The 24,044-nt window shown below is 31.2% G+C and overlaps 3 protein-coding genes and 1 pseudogene across 3 annotated transcripts; all 4 read left to right on the forward strand.

Moving 5' to 3' along the window:
* The first annotated feature begins 750 nt into the window (after window positions 1-750).
* Window positions 751-3,094, forward strand: LOC133698808 (protein NRT1/ PTR FAMILY 5.9-like). Its single transcript, XM_062121882.1, has 4 exons — window positions 751-970; window positions 1,112-1,326; window positions 1,612-2,120; window positions 2,201-3,094. Exons 1-4 carry the CDS (start codon window positions 916-918, stop codon window positions 3,042-3,044), a joined length of 1,623 nt encoding a protein of 540 aa, XP_061977866.1. The 5' UTR covers window positions 751-915; the 3' UTR covers window positions 3,045-3,094.
* A 3,850-nt stretch (window positions 3,095-6,944) lies between these two features.
* LOC133698516 (uncharacterized) lies at window positions 6,945-9,593 on the forward strand. Its single transcript, XM_062121464.1, has 2 exons — window positions 6,945-7,363; window positions 9,172-9,593. The coding sequence occupies exon 1, from the start codon at window positions 7,030-7,032 to the stop codon at window positions 7,360-7,362; it is 333 nt and encodes a 110-aa protein (XP_061977448.1). The 5' UTR covers window positions 6,945-7,029; the 3' UTR covers window position 7,363; window positions 9,172-9,593.
* Window positions 9,188-11,834, forward strand: LOC133700131 (probable LRR receptor-like serine/threonine-protein kinase At3g47570; annotated as a pseudogene).
* A 7,559-nt stretch (window positions 11,835-19,393) lies between these two features.
* LOC133700031 (putative GEM-like protein 8) lies at window positions 19,394-20,891 on the forward strand. Its single transcript, XM_062123595.1, has 4 exons — window positions 19,394-19,600; window positions 19,698-19,757; window positions 19,894-20,153; window positions 20,484-20,891. The coding sequence occupies exons 1-4, from the start codon at window positions 19,528-19,530 to the stop codon at window positions 20,664-20,666; spliced, it is 576 nt and encodes a 191-aa protein (XP_061979579.1). The 5' UTR covers window positions 19,394-19,527; the 3' UTR covers window positions 20,667-20,891.
* Window positions 20,892-24,044: the final 3,153 nt, after the last annotated feature.

Raw genomic sequence — 24,044 nt, forward strand, 5'->3', positions numbered from 1 at the left:
ATGGAGATCTTCAAGAAAAAGTTTATATGGCACCCCCTCCTAGTATTTCACATGACTTTGGATATGTTTGTAAGCTTAAAAAAGCATTATATGATCTCAAACAAGCACCCCGTGCTTGGTTTGAGAAATTCTCTATTGTGATCTTGTCTTTTGGCTTTGTTTCTAGCAATCATGATTCTGCACTTTTTAGTAAGTGCACTGATGCAGGTCGTATCATTCTGTCTTTATATGTTGATGACCAAATGGTCATGAGTTTAAATCTCATCATCCCTATTTATTTGATAAAAACCAAGCACGGGGTAATATGGGCATGTGCAAGTTTCAAGCTCAAAGAGCTTTCACTTGAGGGGGTGTGTTAGAGAATAATATAAATCATATATTGGGACCTTACCTAATAGCTTAAGTTATTGGGTTGAGATGGTTCTTCAACAGAAATAACATATATCCATTATCAATGCATGTCAACATTTTCCAGACATTGGTAATGCCTCTATGTCAGCATTCACGAACTGAAAGTGGATTTCAACCTTTGCTTGTTGGAAGTGACTACATTATGAGAACAGAAACGCTCGGAGTTGCTTTAGTGTTTGTCGTGTCATAAAACAAAGCCCACCTGATTTTATTTTTTGTTGGAAAAAGGTTTCCAATAACGTCATGGTGTGCTAAGAGCCTCAGAATTTTTGTCAATAGTTTTGGTTCTCTGCACCTAAAAGAATCTATTTTGTTTAGTGGAGGGTCATGCAATGCTGTTGTCCTTGATTCATTCCTATTCTTTTCAAAGGATCAAAGTCTATATGGAATCTTAGAGGGATTGATAGAATCCTAATAGGATTCCATTATCTCATTTATAATCAATTTGCATGATCGTATTAATCCTACCGATCGTACAGTTTCATCATATCTATCTTTCTCATAATGGCAAGTGGGAGGAAGCCTAAAGGACTGAACAGGTCATGTTTTCTCCTCATAGGTAGTGTATTTTTCTCTTATAGAATATCTTCTTGGGATTTTCCCAGATGAATAGCCGATAAGTATTTTGCTCAAACTTGAAGAATATGCTAGACTGCATGTTAATTGATTTAAATTTATTATGGTTTTTCCACTTTGATAGTGATAGCTGGTATGGAGAGGTTTGCATTCAAAGGGGTGGCATCAAATTTGGTAACTTATCTCACAGATGTTGTTATGATGAGCAACTCTGCTGCAGCCAAGACAGTAAATAATTGGTGTGGGTTCACATCCATGTTACCACTTCTAGTAGCATCCCTTGCTGATTCTTGGGATCGGTATTCCACCATTCTTAGCTCTTCCTTTCTATATGTTGTGGTTAGTACTTTCTGTTTTTTTTTTTTCCCATTCATTTCTGCTCTTGAAATTCTGCAAATTTACCATTAAGCTGACAACTATGGAAAAGTTTGGTGATTATGTCATAAATTCTTGATTATGTGCTTATTTGTAAAATTAATGCCACCATTTGATGTACTTGTAAGCAAGAATTTGATTAATTTGAACAAATTTGCCTCTGTAACTGTAGAATCTTATACAGTTTTTGGTTTATGATTTTTCATGGTAAATATGCTTTTGTTAGCCTTCTTAATTTCTTCTTTTAAGGGACTTGTGGCTTTGACATCAACAGCATTGGCTTGGGCAAGGCATCCCACCAACAATATAAGCTCTTCATACCTGTTTTGGTCACTCTGTTTGATTTCTCTAGGACAAGGTGGATATAACCCGTCTTTACAAGCCTTTGGAGCGGATCAAATTCCGAACGATGATGAGCTACCGTGCACAAAAGATGAGCAGAAATCAAATAAGAAGAGTTTGTTCTTCCAATGGTGGTATTTTGGGGTTTGCGGTGGCAGCCTCGCAGGTGTCACAGTCATGTCCTATATCCAAGACACATTTGGCTGGGCACTCGGATTTGCCATTCCCACAATCGCAATGACAGCATCGATTTTACTATTTTGGTGTGGTAGCAGAATTTATACATATAAACAGGATGACAATGTCTCTGAAAGGTCTTCACTGGACATATTTCGAGCCATTAAGGGAGCTGTGTCGAAATTAATGAATAGCAGAATCACCTTGTCAAGCAACAAGCCAGACGTGGCTGAGCTAGAGTATGTTTTCTTATCTTCAATCAACCCAGCCTTGCTTTAAAATATCTTATAATAGTGCTACTCTTTTTGCTTGTTTATAGGCTTCAAGAAAAACCTCTTTGTCAGAATTCAGGCAATGCCAAGGCATTGATGGAGAAGCCTGGCGGCGACATTAACTACCTGGTAGAAAATGGAAAAGTAGTATTGAGGCTTTTGCCGATATGGTCGATGCTCCTAATGTTCGCGGTCATCTTTCAACTGCCTGCCACATTCTTTACCAAACAAGGAATGACAATGAAGAGAAATGTAGGCAGCAGCTTCAAGATCCCACCAGCTACTCTACAAAGTTCTATTACAGTTTCTATAATCCTCCTGATGCCATTTTATGATGCATTGCTGATCCCACTTGCACGACTGATTACCCGTGACGAAAAAGGTATCAGTGTGACTGAAAGAATGGGAATTGGGATGGTCCTATCTATCATAGCAATGGCCATAGCTGCTCTTGTCGAAACAAAGAGACTCGAAATCGGACAAAAGATGGAAGTTGTTGATCAGAAAATGGAAACCGAAGTTCCATTAAGCATATTTTGGTTGCTACCTCAGTACATCCTGCTAGGCATTTCGGATATCTTCACTGTTGTAGGGATGCAAGAGTTTTTCTACAGTGAAGTTCCTGTCAGAATGAGAACAATGGGAATTGCACTGTATACTAGTGTATTTGGAGTGGGAAGCTTCTTGAGTGCCCTATTGATCTCGCTCGTTGAATATTTTACATCTTCAACAGGGGGCAAGAGCTGGTTCTCTGATGACATGAGAGAAGCCCGTCTAGACAAATACTACTGGCTTCTAGCCTTGTTAAGTGTTCTCAGCTTGATATTTTATGTCGTTTTCTGCAAATGTTATGTAAGCAGGAGCAGCGATTTGGATAATGAGAAGTCATAGGAGGTAGAGGAAGGCCTCGTCAATTATAAATAAATTGTTTTAATTTGTCATCCTTCAGCTTCTCTAATTAATTTCCTTTTTAAACAAAACATTTTTTGGTAAGAATATTCAAAGCAACTTTTTTTTTAATAATAATAAAAAAAGTTTTCAAGGAGTGTAGCATATATAATTGTAAGATAAAAATTTACATTTTTTATTGAATAAGAATTTTGACTCAAATTATGTAAAAATAATCATTTTTAATAAAATATATTTATAACTTTTTTTCTGAGTTAAAGTTCAAAATATTTTAAATCATTTTTTCAATATTATACTAAATATAAGCTAATTCAATTGTAATAATCTTGGCATGTCTCTTAATTACCATGCACTTATTTAATATGCTTTGATCATCACTGATATTCTCAACTTTTAATAAACAATTCAGGTGTTGAAGGATTCAGTAGCAAACTACTACCATGCACCACTGATGCTATAAAGCAAACAAATTCAGATCAAAAGACAATATATTCATTAATGAAAATATTACCTATTAAATTAGTTTTTTACTAGATTGGTGATTTGCATTACACCGTGAACTATAGATCAAGTTTTTTCTAATGTAAACAAAACAAAAAAAAAACTCAGTGATAGTAGTGATTTTTTTAAAAAAAAAAATTGATAATCAAGTAATTAACTTGGTTGCATTTAATAAACTTGATTAATTTAATAATATAATAAAAATAAATAAATTAAAAATAAAAATTAATCCAAGTCTACCTATGTTAACCCACGACTTAAATTGAAATAATTTTATAAAAAAAATAATCAAGCCCAATTATAACATCCCTAACATTTGAGTAAAACTTCCTTTATGTTAAATAAAAAATTAGTGTAATTATTTTTTAATCAACAAGATGATTGACCGGTTTATTTGGAAATTCAATTAATTGATCGGATATACCAAAACCTTACACTCAGGTTTTATTCAGTTTCTATCTATGAGTATTACAATCTAATTAACATTATTGTTATTTAAATTTCAGTAAAAAATTTTATATTTTAAAAATCTCAAGTGTTAACATCAATTCACATTATAATCAAACACATTTTTTATTTATAAATGACACCAACTCATAACTACACTTCTGTTCCAATTATCTTCACTTCTTTTCCAATTATCTTGGATGTTATATAATCATATTCATCAATCTATAATTTATTTTCATCAATTTAAAATATTTATGATATTTTTTCAATTTTGATGATGATGAACTAACATTTAATTCTACATACGAGCCAAGTTACTTTTATGGTTTTTTACTAAAAATACAACGACGTGCATGCATGATGTTCAATTAAGGCTTTAGTTTTACAAGTTTCAAGTATCATAAGCAAAAGAGCTATTACAAAACTAGTGATGGTTAATTGATAAACTAATCCAATTACATCACAAAATGAAGATGTCTATAATTTCATCCCAAATTTTAATTACACAGCCTTCTAGTCCACTTTTCCCTAAGTCTAAACAAAAGTAGCATCTACTAGTTATTAAATCAATGTCGTTTATTAAATCATAAGTTAATATTTCATTTAATATTTAAGAGAAATAATTAACTCATTTCAGTATTTCCATATCACACCAACAATCCAATACTCTCTTTTTAGTACTCATTATTTCAACATACTCATCTTTATTTATAATCAATGACATTCATAATCAGATACCCATAATTCAGTATTTCTTAAAAATATCTTTTTTCTCAAACAAACTCACTTGATTGCCAATCAATTTAACATTTTCATTCAGAAGCCAAACATCCAGTATTCTATAATAAATACTCATTTCTCCAACTAACCTATATTAATTGCCAATCAATCTAGCATTCCCATTCCAAAGACAAAAATTTAATATTCCATAATGAATATCCATTTCTCTGGCTAACCTATCTTGGTTACCAATCAAACCAACATTTCAATGCAAAAATAAAAAATCCAATATTCCAAAATAACTACCCATTAATTCTAACAACTTACATACTAATCATTCCTCTTCCATATATAATGTCAATATATATTTATATCCATACTTTTATGAATTAAAACTTTCACAAAGTTATGGGAAATTTAAAAAAAGATATAAAGTGTGTAACTGAAGTCTAGTTATGTCCTGCTCCTTTGACACACTAAACTCTGTTAACAATATCCTTTAAAATGACAAGCTTTCAATCAATTACTATTGTATCCAAAAAAAAAAAGAACAATCTTCATTCATCATAATATCTATTATAATTTCACTCAGTTATTTATCCAAAATTTATAAATTCATTTCTCTTTTCATATCATTTTAGTTAGATTTAAATAAACATGAATTTAATTCCATCTTACTTCAATGACAAATATGACTACAAGCATAAACACAATTAAAACTCATTTTAAGTTCATCAATTTCTCAAAGACATTAAATTCATAAAACAATAAAACTCATATTTATCATATAAGAATAGAACTATTCATCAAAACTATAATTCATCTGTTTAGTCATCACAGTTTTAATACAATTTATAAGAATAACACAAATACATCAAACCTCCTTTTCTGTCTTTAAATTACCAGTTTTTAGGCTTCACTATCCATCCAAATTTCTTTGTTATTTCAACATGATTTAACTCTCACAACAACCTCCAAAGATCCTAGAAACCTAATTTCTAAGAAATGCACTTCTCCCTCAATTTCATTTCAAGAAACCTTATTAAGTTTTAATTAATTTTTACTCAAAATCACCAAATTCTTGTTCAAATTGATATAAGGAAGTTCTAATCACCTTACCTAATTAAAAAACATGTTTTAAAAGTCGAGCAGTCAAGGGAGTTCCAAGCACCTTACATGACTAGCCCTCTATTTTTTATGTTTAAGGTAAATAATTTTTTATTAAAAAAATAACACTAAAATAAACGAAAACATCATTTGTAGTTTTATATGACACATAATCTGACCCGACAAGAAGAGAGGTGCCCATAAAGTTAGGCTAGAATTTTTGGATCTAAAAAATTATTTTGCACCTATTTTAACATAAAAACATTTAATAAACACCCTATTAAACTAAATAAACCAATTTATAACCTCAAACACCTTAAAAAAAATTGTTAAAAAACACAAAATAAAACAAAATAAAAAAACTTTCTTAACCCACTCTTTTGCTAAAGAACACTTCAATAAAAACCCTCTTTTCAAGAAAAATTCAATGATACCAAGATATGGCTTTTTATTAGCTAGAATGTGATCTTTTTATTAGTTAGAATATGACCGATCAACCACCTTTTTTCTTCTATATATTCATGTGACTACAAGAACTAAATGTAAAATTAATGAAGATGAGGGATAAAAATGTGAAATCCTTCAAAAAATGAGACCAAACCTAAAAGACAAAAAAAAATTAGGTACTGAAGTGAACTTTTTTATGCCTCTTTAAGAGTAAAAAGAGTAAAAAAAAGGGTTGCCTCTTTATTTTTGTTCCAAATATAATCTTTTTTGTTTCAATTTTTTAATTTACAAAATTAAATATTATTTTATAAAACCAAGCATCAAACTAATTTAATATGGGACATTCAGTTGCATAAACAATAAGATATAACACGCGACCAGAAAATAACTATGAGCCTTATAATTGTATATACATAGCATGGAAAGATAATTTAAAAAAAAAGAATATTTAAAAACAATAAAAAAGAATAACACAGTCCACAATGCAACTCTCTCACAGTCCACAGTAACAAAAAAAAAACAGTGAAATTCTGTTGCTTTCTTTTTTAGTTTATAGTGTAATGATTATAATTATAATTATAATTGTAGAACAGGGAAAACGATGTCGTTTCGCCAAAACATCACATATAATAGGGGCGAAAAAGTAAATTGGGGTTCTCAAGATAATAAAAATAATAATAAAACTGTCTCTGCTCTTCTAGTCCCTTGGCGAAACAGAAACGATAGAGCGAGAGCGAAAACGATGTCGGATCCATACGAGAGAGTGACAGGAGGGAGACTCACCTTCAAAGGAGGAAGCTTAGCAACGCTAAGCAAAGGAATCGAAAAGAAAAGGAAGAAAAAGAAGAAGCCGGTGGTTGACACGGTGGAGGACGCCGCACCAGTGGCGGAGAATTTGGTATCTGATGCTGGTGAGATAATTTATACGATTGACGCGGCGAAGAAAATGAAGTACGAGGAATTATTTCCTGTGGAGACGAAGAAGTTTGGGTATAGCGAGAAGAAGGATTTGAAATCTGTTGAAGATGCTCTTGATGATCGGGTTAAGAAGAAAGCTGATCGTTACTGTAAATGAGGTAATTTTGATTTGATTTGATTTTTTTGTTAGGAATTATTAAGAGATTGATGGAGGAACAAGCTGTTAGAGGCATGATTAGGGTTTGTCTAGGAATATAATTTAGTGAGGTTTTGAGATTTGTTTGAAGTAATCAAAATTTAGGGTTTTTAGTGGCAATAGAATTATCAGTGATGTTTTGATTTGTTTTTAGGGATAAAGGGTGGCCCCATGAAACAAGCATAAAGAACCAAATCAATTTTAGGGTCTTACCCACTAGATGTGGAAGGTTTTGGAAACATATAATAGAATTTTCTAGACAAGAATTATTAGGATTGATACTGTGGTATAAATCTACTACAATTAATATCAACTATATGCTCTGAACTGGTTTGGGGCCTGGCTAGTTTCTACTTGTTTATCTATTAAAGCACAGACATTTACTTGGCGGTATTGAAGAATTAAAAACAGTTCTCAGGTTGTATTTTAGTTTAGAGAGCTGCAAATGAATGCCATGAGTTTCCCAAAGCGTTGCAAGTGGGTTTTACCATTACCAAATTTAATGGCTGATCAAATCTGTGTGGCAAGGGTTCTGATTTTGACTTTACTTAGGTTTTGTTGTCTTGTGGAATTATTTCTCTTTTCTGTATTTTCTATTCATTTTTCAAGAATTTTGGCTGGTTGTTTGGTTTAGTTCAACATGAAAAGAGTGGTTAGTGTTTTTTTCAAAAAAAAAAAAAAATGGATAGATTAGCTTATTTTAGGAATAAAGTTAGACTCCATGAACGATATTGAACCAAAATCTACTTTAGGACTCCTAGTTTTAACAAAGATAATGAGTCATGTTCATTGAGAAATCAGTGGATGTAAAAGGGTTTTTGGAAACATAAAGTAAGTGAAAGAAGGATTAGGATAGATCCAATACTTGAATTTGCATGATATTCTATGACCTAGCAGAAGGCAAGCTCCAATTTTTTCCATCAGTTTTTGTGAAGACCTTGGATTGGAGGGCGAGGAAGAATCATATGCTAGGGTGTAGTTTTTGGAGTCCTAAATGGATGCTGAAAGTCCCCTCAAAGGGTTACCAAATATAATGGCTGATTACCAAAGAATCATATGCAAGGGTTCTGATTTAGTGGGTCATCCTCTAACCTCCATGCAGAGTCAATGGAAATCTTTTAGCATCTTAGGCTCCTGCATTTCCAATACTATTTGTAATATTGTTTATTTTTTTTTTATTAACGTGGGTATCCGGGCCAGCGTGCGCGCACCTCGACTAATTCCACGGGCCCTGAAGTTAATGACCATGTAAGACTCCAGTGACCATCATATTAGCAATCACAGGGCTCGAACCTAAGACCACAGGGGGAGCAAACCTTTGGTCCAAAGCTCTTACCACTAAGTCACCTACTAGATGGTTAATATTGTTTAATTTATTGTTATTGTTAGTGTTGGTTTTTTGGATTCTGTTTTCCTCAAACCCATTATGTATCCTTGGCTAAAATGATGGATGTGAAAGAATCTGTTCATGATGATCATGACTTCAGAGTTTTCTAGCTTTTGACTTTCTAGTTTTAGGTTTTATAGGTGAGGCTGGGAATTTTTCTGTTATGCTTTTGAATTCTTTGTTCTAACTGTTCCCTGACTTGGTTTTTCAGTGCCTAAAGGCTTCTGTTAAAGTTAATTACGTACTGGCATAAAGTTTTGGGGTCTCCTTACTACCCTTTTTTCTGATGTTGTTGAGCTTAATTGATTGGTTTTGAGCAGTTTGAATTAAAGCTATAGAATTTGTTGCAATCCATATTAATGTGTGTATCCAATACTTGGCAGGTTATAGAGACAGAAGATGAATTGTTCCCTGATCTTGAGACGAAGCTGTGACAAAGCTGCAAAACCACCTAATACACTCATTGATGTTGAGCGGATTAAGATAGGAAGTCTTTTGGCAGGCTAGAACAACCACCTCATTCACTGTAGTAGAATTTCGCTTTTTGTCTTTAAGGTGTGATTGATCTTAATATTTTGAAGATAACAAGCATTATGATTGAAGAGTTAAAATTGCTTATCTACAAAAACAAAACGTAGTGTCTGCCCTGCTAACTACAGAAAGGTAGACAGTGTAGAGAAACTTCTACATGGAGCTTGTTAATTTTCAGGCACTAGTAAGATGCATGGCAATTAATGTCTTCATATCCCATAGTGTTCTGTTGTAGTAACAAATTAAATGTCAGAAGTGAACTTTTGATGATTTATCCTCAGCACCATACACGTGGTCTCCGTCCTTGTCTGTAGAATATTGCTGAATTTTTAAGACTTTGTATGAGGTTTTTGAATAAGCGGTTTTGATTGATAGGATCACCGGTTGCAAATCTTTCCTAGGTTGCTGCAGTTTTCAGTAATGGAGGCTGTGGCAATGGTTACCATTTATTTTATTTAGGCTTAGGTCTAAAATTAGTTTATTGCTCGTGCCTTTGCTAATGGATGCTTTCGCAATAGGGTGTAATGTAAAAAGAAATAATATTTATACCGGTATATTTTGACATTGTTATTAAATTATAACAGTTTAAACTTAAATTCTAACCTAACTATTTAATTAGCTTGGGTTTTAAATTAATTTGTGTAGAAGTTTTCTTGGCAAATTTTGTTGACCAGGTAGATTAAAAAGAATAAAAGAAAAAAAGGTAAATTCATCATGGTTAACTAGTTAAACACATTATTTAAGTTATGATTCTTACATGGTTGAATTATATTTTTATATAATAAAAAATGAAAAATTCAATTTATAATTCAGTATACTGAATGATGAAATTTAATAAAAATTTAACATGAATTAATTGAATTGGAATTACTCAAATATTACTAAAATAATCTTTAATCTTATTTAGAAACTATGGAATAATTGAATCATTTTTTAAAATATAATTTTAATAATTTAAAAGAAAATTAAAACTAAACATAAAAGAAGAAGGGGCAAGACGTGGGCGAACTTAAAAGGATGACCCGCGTGCCTAGACCAATGGAAGAAAGCCTCGCACCTTTTTTGTAACAATTTCTGATCATGATCGACATTTAAAAAAAACCTTCCCTCGTCCAAAAATGACTTGGTGAACCTAGGATATCTAGATTTTTCATATAACAGGTTATCAGGTGAAATTCCTGGAAGTCTTGGAAGCTGCTTATGTTGGAAAATTTGCATTTGGAGGAGAGCTACTTCCAAGGCTCTATACCTGAGTTATTGAGGTTTCTGAGAGCACTTCAATATCTTAATCTTTCCCACAGCAACTTGACTGGCCAAATTCCAAAGTTCTTGACTGGCCAAATTCCAAATTTGCATTTGGAGGGGAGCAATTTCCAAGGCTCTATACCTGAGTTATTGAGGTTTCTGAGAGCACTTCAATGAGCCTTCTTCTGAATCTTCAAGGGAGTTCTCATTTAGGCGAGTAACATATAAAGAACTCTTCCAAGCAACTGTCAGATTTTCCCCATCCAATTTAATTGGTGCCGGTAGTTTTGGATCTGTGTACAAAGGAGTTATTGCATCAGATGGAGCAATTGTTGCGGTGAAATTATTCAACTTGCTGTCTAAAGGAGCTTCCAAGAGCTTTATGAGAGAATGTGCAGCCTTGATAAACATCAGGCACCGAAATCCTGTCAGAGTTTTAAGCGCACGCGATGGTGTTGATTTTCAAGGTAATGATTTTAAGTCTCTTGTTTATGAGTTTATGGTCAATGGGAGTCTAGAAGAGTGGTAGCATCCAGTTCGTATACCAGAGGAGGCACATGAGGCAAGAAACTTGAACCTTATTCGGAGGTTAAGCATTTCAATTGATGTGGCATCTGCGCTTGACTATTTGCACCATGGTTGCCAAATGCCTGTTGTTCACGGTGATCTGAAGCCAAGCAATGTTCTTCTGGATAGTGATATGACTGCTCTTGTTGGTGAAGCAATGTTCAGTCCAGAAGCTTGCCATCAATTATCTTTGGATCAGACTAGCACTGTTGGTATAAAAGGCACCGTTGGTTATGCACTGCCAGGCAACGTCACATTATTTTTTCTTTTATTGTTGATTTGAATTCTAGGTCTATGATCCACTGTTAGGTGATTGATTGCATTGATAATTTTATTAATTAGAATGAAAATTGTGAGATCCGAACTCATAACTATTTAGTTATAAAAGCTATCGTAAAATAAAAAGGAAATGCCTCACACAAATATGTTGTGGGAAAATATTCATTTATAGACCGAAGATACATAGTATCTGGACAATTACAGATATAGAAACAAATAGCTACCTACAATTATGAAGAATCACTGATATCTGAGGAATTTGATTGTCCTCTAATAACTGTAATTGTCTTTAAACATGACCATTTTGTTTCCTCAGGGGATAGAACCGTTGCCTTTCCCAGATTTCGTTCTAGTTTCGGAGTGGAAGAATGATCAGAAATGTAGCAGAAAGGTTTCAACCAAAAATATGCTGGGATCTGCATAAATGCTGATAGATAGAAGGGCTAGAAAAATCTAGATTTTACAACCCTCTGAAACGCAGCCGAGATTTGATCGAGGTGGTGCAACTTATTGGCCGTCTAGGGCCTCTCGGTTCTCTTCTTTAATGCAGAGTCAGTACAGCTTTGCTTGGTTCATGTTTTACACAATTACATTACATTTCAACAGATGAAACTTTGTGGCAATATGTAAAAAAATGTATGTTGTATTTCAGCGTGGAGATGGCACACGACAAGTAATTGAAATTAATTTCGATTACCCTGTTCATTCTATCTCGAGATTCTTAATCAGAAGTTAGATGAGTAATCGATGAAGACGAATTTTTACAAATATTAACATTGAAACAGGGGAAATCATCAAAGTGGAACCATATGTTTTTCCAAGTAACCTCGAAAAGACTAGAGAATTTTGTAGAAAAAGTAGTAGGTCCATGAATCTGAGTGAACTGAATACAGAATTTAACGGTGAGACACCAGGAATTCCAGCCTTTCAGTCACCAAAACCCATGTTTAGATCTGAAAAATACGATTTGAGCCACAGTCCAAGCAACAACATATCTATGGCTGGAAAATCTCGAAATGGAAAGAATCTCTCTCTCTCTCACACACAGACGCTTACTTTCTGTCAATATAAAAGCAGAACAAAAGGGTTGAGATATTTAGTTAAATATGATCAGCAAGAGGGGAGTTTGATTATCATTATAATTATTTATTCAATTAAGAGGAAGGTAAAAACCATGCGAGATCTCTTGTAGCAAGAGCAGTTTATATGAACCTCTCTTATGTGGTAGCATTTATTTTGACACCATAAGTGCAACTAGCAAACTGCTTGCGTGCTCATGGACGAGTAGTGGTTTTCGTGCTGGCTTCGCAGCAATCAGGATTGTATCTACAGCAAACAGGGACGATGAGCCTTCTAAAAGCGAATCGATGACCTGAGGTAATATCACCAGTACTTGTTGCAGGAACATGCCGTGCACTGCAAATTCCCACAGTGCTCACCATAATCACAAAGAAGAGCATGAAAAAGACTATCTTATCTGCTTTGAAAGCCATGATCAATCTGGCTGTGATTCTATGTATATTGCCCTTTGTTTTTGTTGTGTGTTTTCATGCTTTCTCTGTATCTCTATATATAGGGTCTGTTTTTCACGTAAAAAAATAATAAAATAATAATGAATACCTTTCTCCTAAAAAAATCAAATTTCTTAAAAAATCGGGCTGCCTCCTTTTTTTTTTTAATGTTTCATCTGTTCTTTTATAATAATTTAAGGTTATAAATTTACCTATTAAACATCTTATTAAGCTAAATTAATCAATTTATAACCTTAAATTATTAAAAAATCACAAAATTAAATTGAACAAAAAAAATTATTAGTTTTTAAACTTTTTTATATTATTACCATCAACAAGAGAAAGAGAATTTATAAAATTGATCGGTGCATACAACAATATTCCAAAATAAACAAACGATGAAGAGATGTATCGTCTCATTTACTCAATCATGCCCTCTTCTTATCTTTACTCAGCCATATTTTCCTTATCCTCACTTTCTTTCCTGCAATAGCATTTTGTTTTAATTACAAAAAGCATGCATAAAATAAATAAATAACTTTGGTATAACAAGTATTCACATATGACTATATGATAAGGAGAAGTTATGCACATACTATGCTTTGGAATATCATTGTTGTTTTCAATTGCAAAAGATGAAATGTTTAAAATCAAGAAACTTGTTTAATCATCAATGGCAGTTATGTGAGAAGGTTATATGAACAGCAATGTGTTCAGTAATCCACTTGAGAATAGAGAGAGAACACAACTGGAACATTGCACAATACCGACAGATTATTCCCTCAGTATTTAAACATTAATTCTGACGGAAAATAATTTACCAATGAAATTATGGATGGTAAATGATCATTGAAAAACTTATCGTCAATGATTTATATTATGTTGGTCATTCTCTGTCAATAATATAATCATCGATAGATTTATAGACAGAAAAAGCATGCTAAACAAAAAAAAATTACCTGCATCATTTCATCAATAATTCCAACAGTGATTATGGCAAATCATTGATAGAATAAACAGTTGGTAATTTTATTTGTAATTAAATTTATATTACCAACAGAATTAACTTAACTATGATTCACATATTATCGGTGACAATTTATTTAATTTTTTTCTCAATTATCTGGAACCTTTCAATGGGCTTAGTTCGTCGACAATTCTGTTTATAATTATCAGTGGAAAAATCTTGCAACTTTTTTCCAACTCTTTGGAATTTTTCAAAGGACTTAGACAATCGATCATTCCGTTCGGGATTGAAAAAATAACTCCCTCTGCCTTCAACTTTTGGTTTTCAACTAGATCCTTTGGAAATATTAACATCAAATATTGACCAATAAAGACATAACTAGGCATCATTCCAACAAACAAGAAACTAAAAATGGCTTAGAAAGGATTTCAACCCGTATAAACCAAACAATGGCAAAAAAGAAAAAAAAAACTTTGGGAACAAAATGATCATTAGACAAAAAACATTGGCATTGTCCTTATTTGTTGATATTAAAACAAAAGAAATAAGATCAAGTAATAAAAGGAAAGAAAAGAAGAAAGCTGAGACAAGAGGGATAGAAAGAAAAAGGACATGGAAACCAAATATAGGTTCTCGTAAAGAAAATTAAACTTTTAATAATAAAAAAAAATTAAACTATTAATTTAAATGAATTAAGCAGCCTCATAAATGAAGACTATTGATTTAAAAGTGTTAAGCCGACTATACGGATTTAAAAAAATTAAGTCAGAGCAAAAACTATTAATTTAAAAGAACTAAATCAGTCTCATGAATTGAGATTATTAATTTTTTATTTGAAAATATGATTGTGATTATTTATTAAAATGTTTTTTACTTATAAATATATTAAAATAATATTTTTTTATTTTTTAAAAATTATTTTTGATATAAAACATCAAAATAATCTAAATATATATAAAAAAATTAATTTAAAAAAAATTAAAATTTTTTTAAAATACAAAAACAATCAGGACAATTATTTAAAAAGAATTTAGCCAACCGTACGAGGGGCTATTGTCTTGTCTTGAGAAGTCAAATAGACTGCATTAGTCGCAAGAGCGATGGTTTTAGGTGAAATAAAAGGAGTAATTTTTTTTTTTTTTTAAAAAGGAGTAGTTGTCTTTACGAAACTAGTTGTGCATGTAAAGATTATTTAACATAATGCAGGATAACATAACATACGCTATATATTAGGTTTATCCCATCTGCCACAGCAACAGTAGCATCGTTGCTAGGTGTTTTATAGCCTCCATTTGGTAGAATTTTGTGAACTCTATGTCATGATATATAACTAATTAACGCATATGTGTAGTCTAAAGATTTTGGAATTTTAAATTTAATGGTGTATGTATATTATATTAATGTAATGGCTCCACGAAAAAATATTATATATATCAACGTATATGGATCGAGAGAGTCAAACTGGGTTAATCCGACTTAAAATATGAATAAAAAAATTATTATTATAGTTTTAAAATTTAACTAGGAGTCGACTCATAGCAAGACTTGGATCATGGGTTAGGAAGATCAACCTGAGTTGATTTATTTTTTTTAATAAATAAAAGCAACCTTGTTTTAACAAAAAGAAGTTCAAAAGAAATGTCAATGGGTTTTTGACCCGTGTTTTATGTCATGTCACCTGAGTCATAGGTCGACTCGGGTTTTTGATCAGGTCAACCCTTCCTCTATTTTTTTTAAATCGGACTAATCTAGGATCCGAATCAACTCACTAAGCCAATCCAGTTTTTATAACTATAACTATTATAATATTATTAATTTCAACACTCAATATAAACTAACGTAAAAATAAAATATCCAATTATTTTTTAAAATATGTAATTTTAACAGTAATATATATCAAGAGTGAAATAGTTTTTTTATATTTTTTTATGTTTTGTCTATCATAATTAAACATGAACAATTATTTTATCTTGTATACTACTATCAAATATAATTATATCATCATATTATTTTCTGTCTTGTTTCCTTTATTCCTATAATTAACCAAATGTGTCCCACAAGATATAAATAGTTACTTAGCAATAGCATGAATGGTTTCTTAATTCTACCACCTCATCCTTCGAAAATTCTAATCAAACTACCTAATCCTTTCTTTCGCGTTGAATAGATATCGCATACTTTCTCTTTTTTATTGGTTTCTTAAAGAAAGTTCAGAGCAGAGACTTAGAAACACCACCTGAGTCTGTTCTAAATCATCTCTTTTAATTTTTTTACTATTTGATTCTACCAAAATAAAACTGTACATTGGAGGATTGAAATTCATACGACTTAAAAAAAAATAAAAAAATCAGAGATATACTTTTATTGCCTAAATATCACTTGTACCAGTACGATGTAGTACGAACCACACCATCATCGACAACTCCTGACAACCCAGTTAAATAGTGCATATTAATGCAAGATAACATAGATGGGTCCTGCAGGAGTATGTATGTGATACAATTTGTTGTACAAAATGCACAAAAACTAAGAAATAGCACAAAAAACAAAGGCTGGAATGGTACTAGAACCTAGAAAAAAGAAGCAATATATCATATGCATTAATATTCACGTGAGATGCAGTATCATTGATTTTTTTGTCGTGATAAAAACACCATTTTATGGATATATGGAATGGTACTAGAACCTAGAAAAAAAAACAGAAGCAATATATCATATGCATTAATATTGCACGTGAGATACAGTATCATTTAATGGATATATGGAATTATGGATAGAAAGATTTAGTTAAGAAAAAGTTTAATTAATAAGTCAGGTACTTATTCAATAAATTTTTAGTTTGGAGATCTAATCGTACATCATTGGATACTTTGGTGATTCTATATATTTTACTTTTAGTTGGATCATTATTTTAAAACCCAACAAAATCGACGGGTAATTTGAAACCTAAACTAATTTAGGATAAAAAAAATTTAGTTTACTCGGTTAAAAACTTGGATTAACCTAATGATTTGGTTTACTTGGCCTGGCTCAATCAAATCAAGAACATAAACCCATTGACTTTATTTTTTTAAGAATTTTTTTTGTTTTGTTTTTTTTTTTTTGTCACAGTGATGTTTTGATTTTTTTTTTAAAAAATTATATTAACCTTATTTGACCTTTCCGATCGTTTTAAAATTATGATTTGGATAACTTTTAACCTTTAAAGTGTTGACTGAAAAAAAAAAAACCATTCAATTTGCAGTTTGAGATTCGTGTCTCTCCGCTAGCTCATTAAAGAGGTATCATGTTTATCTATACACGTTTTCTTAAGCAAACATGAACACAAGAAAATGCATTAATTATCCTGTACAAAGATTGGCTTCAAGCTTCTGCCTTGTAGTAAGCAACCAACTTTCAATACATTAATTGCCTTGTACAAGCCGATGAGCCTTCGGACCATAGTGAAAGAATCTGAAGAAAAAGAGACATCTTGGTGTGTGCCTTGAAGACTTTTCAACAAGCGTACTTGAAACTTAATTTGCACTTATCTGTGTCTTTTATAATTTTAACATAACTTAATGAAAAATATTTAAAAATAACACATGTTAAGAGAATATTTGAAAAACAATTAAAAACAATAGCTATTAAAAATAATGGTAGTTTGAAAAGTCATTTTTAATTAAATTAATTAAATGCTGCATAATCCAATCTAAATTTTTATGAAATCACCAGGGACACATCAAAACTCTATTTTCGACACACTCAGTATCATTAGAAAGATCTCGACGAGATAATTATAATTATACCTTGAAAGACTATCAATTACAATCGTAATTTATTAGGGGTTTTATTTGGGGTTAATTTAGAGTTAATTACAATCTTATTCAGTAGTCTTCAAAGATATATAGTTAAAATCATCTCATCAAAATCTTTCTAATGGTATTAAATATGTAAAAAATAGATCTTTATAATGTTTTTGGTTACCTACTTTTTTCTTTTCCTATTTTTTTTTCTTACCATATTGTCTTATTTCCTCTTTAATGATCTTGAATCTTATTTTTTAGCTATTATATATACATCAATTTTTTAGCTATAACTTAAAGAAGATTACTATTTTCAAGCAGAAATTTGAGGTCAGAGAAGGGGAAAAGCTATTTGAGGCACCGCGCTGCTGTTTATCAACTGTTGCCGGACTTCTCTTTATTTCCACTGAAAGGGTTGCATTCTGCAGTCAGAGATCAATCACCTCAAATTTTCTTGATGGGCTGCCCAACGGAACAGATAAAAAGGTGAATAAATATATATTTCCTCTTTACCATCTTTTCCTCGTCTCAATTAAATCTAAACGGTAGTTTGCATTAACTATTCACTTGCACACTAAAATATTGGAGGATAGCTTGCAGAATTTGTGATCACTGTTCCATTTCTTCCCTTTTTTCTTTGAAAGAAAATACTTGATTTCTACAGGATCATAATTACTTAAAGCATTTTCCTCGAAATGTGAGCTTTCTTTGCAAGTTCATCATTATACTAGGTTAAGAAGTTTATTATATAAGTCGTGTTGATAGTTGTTTTGCACACCTAGATGTTACGTTGACTTAAATTAAAAAAAAAAAGACTCTTTCAATTTAAACATCTCTTCACTAATTTCAAAGCGTTGACTTAAATTAAACAAAAAAAGACTCTTTCAATTTAAACATCTCTTCACTGATTTCTTGAAGAGGCATCATATTTATCTATTATATTCTCTTAACCAAAAAAAAAAAAAAAAGCATCAATCATCCTGTACGAGCATTGGTTGAAAGCTTCTTCCTGGTAACTACGTGCCATAAAATCTTCAATGCATTAGTTGCCTTGTACAAGCCAATGAGCTAGCCTTGTGTAATAAGTGAATTTGAAGAGAAATAGACATGTCTGTGTGTGCATAACTAGGAATTTAGCTACCGATTCGAGCCTTGAAAACTTCTCAACAGGCGCACTTGAACCCTAATTTGCACCAGTCACAACTCAGGAACAGGTCAATATTCACAAATCGATTATTAATTATCTAAACTAGTTCGCAAATAAGGCATTTAGTAGTAATATAACACAGTATATTATTGATTCCCATTCTCTCAAAAAATTAAGAAAAAAATATTTTTTATTTTGCATTTGCTTTCAATTGAACAAGACCTAAATATGGTCACATTATATATATATATATATATATATATATATATATATATATATATATATATATATATATAATTTGTTATATAGACAATTTCCTCCATCTCAAGGACTCCTATATTATGTTCTTCAAATTTTTGATGGATCAAGAAGTAAATCTAAGTATAAAAATTAAAGAAAACTAAATGCTTCTTTATTAGTATTGTTCGACCAGAAACAGTGTAATAATTTACTTTGAATTTTTCAAAGTTTGTATGTGAAATCGTGACTCATTGAACAAGCAATGAAACTACTTGGAAATTAATTAATCATTATATACAAAGGTGGACTGCTGGAAGAAAATCATTATATACAAAGGTGGACTGCTGGAAGAAAATCATCGTTAACCTTGCCCTCTTGCATCAAGACCGAAGAAAAGTGAAAGTTTAGCCAAAACTTCTCAGCTTCTTCTGATCTGAGCACTTACATGTTTTGTGCTGCTTGACAAAATGAATTTTTCCAAGTTCATTTCACGTCCATGTTTTGAGTCCTCAGGAACACCCTCTTCCACTGATCATCATGGTTCTTCTCCAACTTCTTCACAGATCATAAATTGGTATTTCTAAAGTCTAAATTAGTTCTATGTTGACAGCTTTAATTCCTTGACGCGCTGGTGCAGGTGATGAAGTGGATACAACTGGGGGAAGCAGGACCTTTGCAAATATAATTCGTGACCGTGGTAATTAACAATCGTTCCTTGTAATTATCATAACCCGCACTCTTTTCTCCTCTTTTCTTTCATTTTGAGTGAATAAATCAATGATCATGAGCTTCTTCTTCAGAGAAAAAAATGATTGATCATATGTTGATTGCAGTGAGGTCGGTTGGTCTCTCAGACTCAATAAAATTTGAGGCTAAGAAAATTAAAGAAGGTGGGAAGAAGAATATTTTCAAGCAGAAATTTGAGGTCAGAGAAGGGGAAAAGCTATTAAAGGCATCGCATTGCTGTTTATCAACTGAAGCTGGTCCTGTTGCCGGACTTCTCTTTATTTCCACTGAAAAGGTTGCATTCTGCAGTCAGAGATCAGTTACCTTCAAATCTCCAGATGAGCTGCTCGAAGAAACAGATCGAAAGGTGAATAAATACCTCCTCTTTATTATATTTTCCTTGTCTCAATAAGCTGCGGTTTTAAAAAGAATTAATTAAATCACTTACACACTAAAATATTGGAGGATAAACAGGGTTTGTGATCACTCTTCAATTTCTTCCTTTTTTTTTATAAAAAAATAAAATGATTTCTACAGGATCATAATTACTCAAAGCACTGTCTTCAATCTTGACAACAACGCATAATGAAAATAAAGGGATTCCTCGTGTTTCTGTTAATCGAATTGTATTAATTTGCGTTGTTGTTCTTGTACACAAAAGAGGCCTGACTCGTTGAAATTGGATACACATGAGCAGATTGAGATACCAATAAGGAACATGAGATGGGTCGACCCGAACGAGTCACAACAGAAGAAAATGACCTTAATCAGAGAAGATAGTTCTGAATTCCTGTTTATGGACTTTTTGCGTTACGACAAAGCTCGTCGGAACTTAGAGGAAGCAATTCTATGGCAAAGTTGCAAAGCAAAACGAAGCTGATCTCGAAATTAGACAGGTATTGTGCTGATTGAGCTGAGGCCAAAAGAAAAGGCTCGGTTGTTAGACAAAATTCTTATGCTCTGACTGTGTGTCGTCCACTTTTTTATGCACTTGCTTGTATAGTTTAGAGCAAATAAAGAGAAAGTTATCTTTCAATGTATGGTAAAAAAAAATGTAAAAAATGAGCTATTATTAAGGGATTTCGAGCCCTTTTCCCTTTTCTAAGGAAGATTGAAAGGGGATAGCAGAGTGACACCCACTAGCCCACTTCTGCATATACGTAGTCCCGAACTACACAGAGGTGAAGGCACTGAGCTTCATCCGTGACACTGTTGTAAACACTAGATATCGCAAGATAAAGGATTCTTTGTCATTTTCAAAGGGAAAGATTGGTTGACAACATGCTGTCGATCAATAATAGAGCTTACAACAGGGCATAGCAGCCTATAAAATTGTAGAAAAATTCCACGAAAAAGCGTGTTGAACTTTCCAAGCAGGGAAAAGTCATTAAACATTGTATTTTGTTTTCCATCCTTCTAGGTCAACTGAGCAGGACCAAAATGTCTTAATTCTATGTACATTTAATTAGGGGTTATTCGATAAAAAGTGGTTTTTTAAAAATTACTTTTTTTTAAAAAATAGAAACTCGTTTTTATTACAGAGATAAAAAAAAAACATAACATTAAATATGTTTTTAAATCATTTTTATAGTTAATTTTTGCACTTTCAAAATAAAATATATAAAGATAACATGCTTTTTTATCCTATTAAAAAAAATACATGAAAAAAATAAAAAAAAACCAAAATTTTATTATTAATATATATAAGGAAATTTTATTATATATATAAAAATAAAATTTTCCTTATATAAATATATATGGTAAATCTCTAAACATGAGGCAGAGTGGTCATTAGAAACTAGGAGTGCTTATTATAAAACTTTTCCAATTAATATTTCTTCCTTATTGATTGCTCGCTTATTCATCGTTTTTTGGTATCGCCGAACATGATTTTCTACGGATAAAATTGTTCTTAAAGCACAAGACTATATTAGCAGTACTGTTATGTATGTATTCGAGCAGGGACAAATCCTTATTTTGTATGAGGAGATTGCTTGAAATTTTATAAAATTTCAAATTTCATTAATTCCCCCTTTATAATTTCACTAAATTCTAGCATCACTATTCCCTCAAAAGGATTTCCAAAATCTACCCTTACTTAGCCAATTTTTTTTCCAAAACAAACAATCATAAACAATTCACGTAAAAAGTTTGAGCAAAAATGAGAGTGATGTTAATTTTTAAAGTATTTTTCATTTGAAAATATATTAACATAATGTTTTTATATTTTTTTAATTTTTTATATATCAGTATATCAAAATTAAAATGATTTAAAAATTTTAATTTAAAATAAAAAATCTAAAAAAATTTAATTTTTTTAAAAAATGCTTTTAAAATCTAAAAATAAAATTATAAAATTCTTAATGCAAGACAACGGTCCTGCAGGAGTATGTATGTGATGCAATTTGTTGTACAAAATGCACAAAAACTAAGAAATAGCACAAAAAACAAAGGCTGGAATGGTACTAGAACCTAGAAAAAAGAAGCAATATATCATATGCATTAATATTGCACGGGAGATGCAGTATCATTGATTTTTTTGTCGTGATAAAAACACCATTTTATGGATATATGGATAGAAAGATATTTTAGTTAAGAAAAAGTTTAATTAATAAGTCAGGTACTTATTCAATAAATTTTAGTTTGGAGATCTAATCGTACATCATTGGATACTTTAGTGATTCTTTATTACTTTGGCTTACTAAATTAAAATTTTGGATTGGATTAAACCGCGATCTGATTGTCTTAACTAGATTCAATTAAAAAAATTCTTTATTAGGAGTGTTATTTTTTATGTTGAAATAATATTGTAAAATGATGTTTTGATTATTTTTTTCAAAAAAAATTTTATGGATGCACACAATCTAATTTTTATTACATATCAATGATCACGAGCTTGTTCTTCCAAGAAATATACGATTAATCATATGTTGCAGTGAGGTTGGTTGGTCTCTAAGACGCAATGAAATTTGAAGCAAGGAAAATTAAAGAAGGTTGGAAGCAGATTAATATTTTCAAGCAGAAATTTGAGGTCAGAGAAGGGGAAAAGCTATATAAGAGGCTGATCATACTTGATTTCTTCTCCTTTTTTTTTTTTTTTAATCTTTTTTGAAAGACAATACTTGATTTCTACAGGATCATAATTTCTAAAAAGAGGATCATACTTGATTTCTTCCCCTTTTTTTTTATCATTTTTGAAAGACAATACTTGATTTCTACAGGATCATAATTTCTAAAAGTATTTTTCTGCAACCTCGACATGAATCGGATAAAGAAAATAAGACGAACTGCATGGGATAAAAGTATGTCTTTGTTAATTGACTTCTTCATATTAATTTGCATTGTCGGTCTTGTACATGAAAGAAATAAGGTAGGGTTTGATATTGTGGTTGAAAAATATTTTTGAAAAACTTTTCAAAGGTTTTTAATTTTTTTTATTTTAAATTAATATATTTTTAATGTTTTTATATCATTTTGATGTGCTATATCAAAAATAATTTTTTAAAAATAAAAAAAATATTATTTTAATATATTTTAAAATAAAAAATATTTTAAAAAACAACCATTATCTTATTTTTAAATACCATCTTAATGTAGAAATCAGTGAGGTGGAGGTTTGGGAGATACAAAGAGAGAGAAAATGACAACGATAGGGGAGAGAGAGAGAGGCTATGAATTTTGCGGCTGTGATTGGCTTCATCCTAAACATGATCTAATGGCCCTGATTGATTGGTTTTTACTTCAGTGTTGCGGTAATGGATGATTTGTACACCAGGTGACGTGGCATGCTAGAATCAGAGGAAAAAAATTCTGAATTATTATTTTTTATATTATTATATATATACATACAATTAAAATTAAAAACTCAAATTAATATTAAAAAAACTTTATTTTAATTGCTAAAAATTAATTTTAAATATCAAAAAATAAATTTTAAACATCAAAATATTTTTCAACTAGTATCAACCTAACAGATCTAATTTTAATAAAAAAAATGACTCAAAAACCATCAAAAATTTATTTTTTATTCCTATCGACCTGGTTTGACCTGATAAACTCAGTTTTAACTGAAAATTATGGACCTGAAACGTTTTAAAACTTTTTTTTTTTATCATACAGTTTGACCTAGACCCAATAAATCTAATTTCACGATATATATTTTAGTCTTAGTCGATGTCCACCAAGGTGTCATAATTTTATTGAGCTTCCTTTGCAAGTATAAAAATTAAAGAAAACTAAATGCTTCTTTATTAGTATT

Source organism: Populus nigra, chromosome 7, assembly GCF_951802175.1.
Source record: "Populus nigra chromosome 7, ddPopNigr1.1, whole genome shotgun sequence".
Classification (NCBI taxonomy): Eukaryota; Viridiplantae; Streptophyta; class Magnoliopsida; order Malpighiales; family Salicaceae; genus Populus; species Populus nigra.

Excerpts from the sequence above, each read along its gene's own strand:
- LOC133698808 (XM_062121882.1), top strand. The coding sequence starts at position 916 with ATGGCAAGTGGGAGGAAGCCTAAAGGACTGAACAGGTCATGTTTTCTC. Across the intron at positions 971-1,111 it reads GTCATGTTTTCTCCTCATAG|TGATAGCTGGTATGGAGAGG; the intron begins GTAGTGTATTTT and ends CCACTTTGATAG. Across the intron at positions 1,327-1,611 it reads CTTCCTTTCTATATGTTGTG|GGACTTGTGGCTTTGACATC; the intron begins GTTAGTACTTTC and ends TCTTCTTTTAAG.
- LOC133698516 (XM_062121464.1), top strand. The coding sequence starts at position 7,030 with ATGTCGGATCCATACGAGAGAGTGACAGGAGGGAGACTCACCTTCAAA.
- LOC133700031 (XM_062123595.1), top strand. The coding sequence starts at position 19,528 with ATGAATTTTTCCAAGTTCATTTCACGTCCATGTTTTGAGTCCTCAGGA. Across the intron at positions 19,601-19,697 it reads CTCTTCCACTGATCATCATG|GTGATGAAGTGGATACAACT; the intron begins GTTCTTCTCCAA and ends GCGCTGGTGCAG. Across the intron at positions 19,758-19,893 it reads AAATATAATTCGTGACCGTG|TGAGGTCGGTTGGTCTCTCA; the intron begins GTAATTAACAAT and ends TGTTGATTGCAG.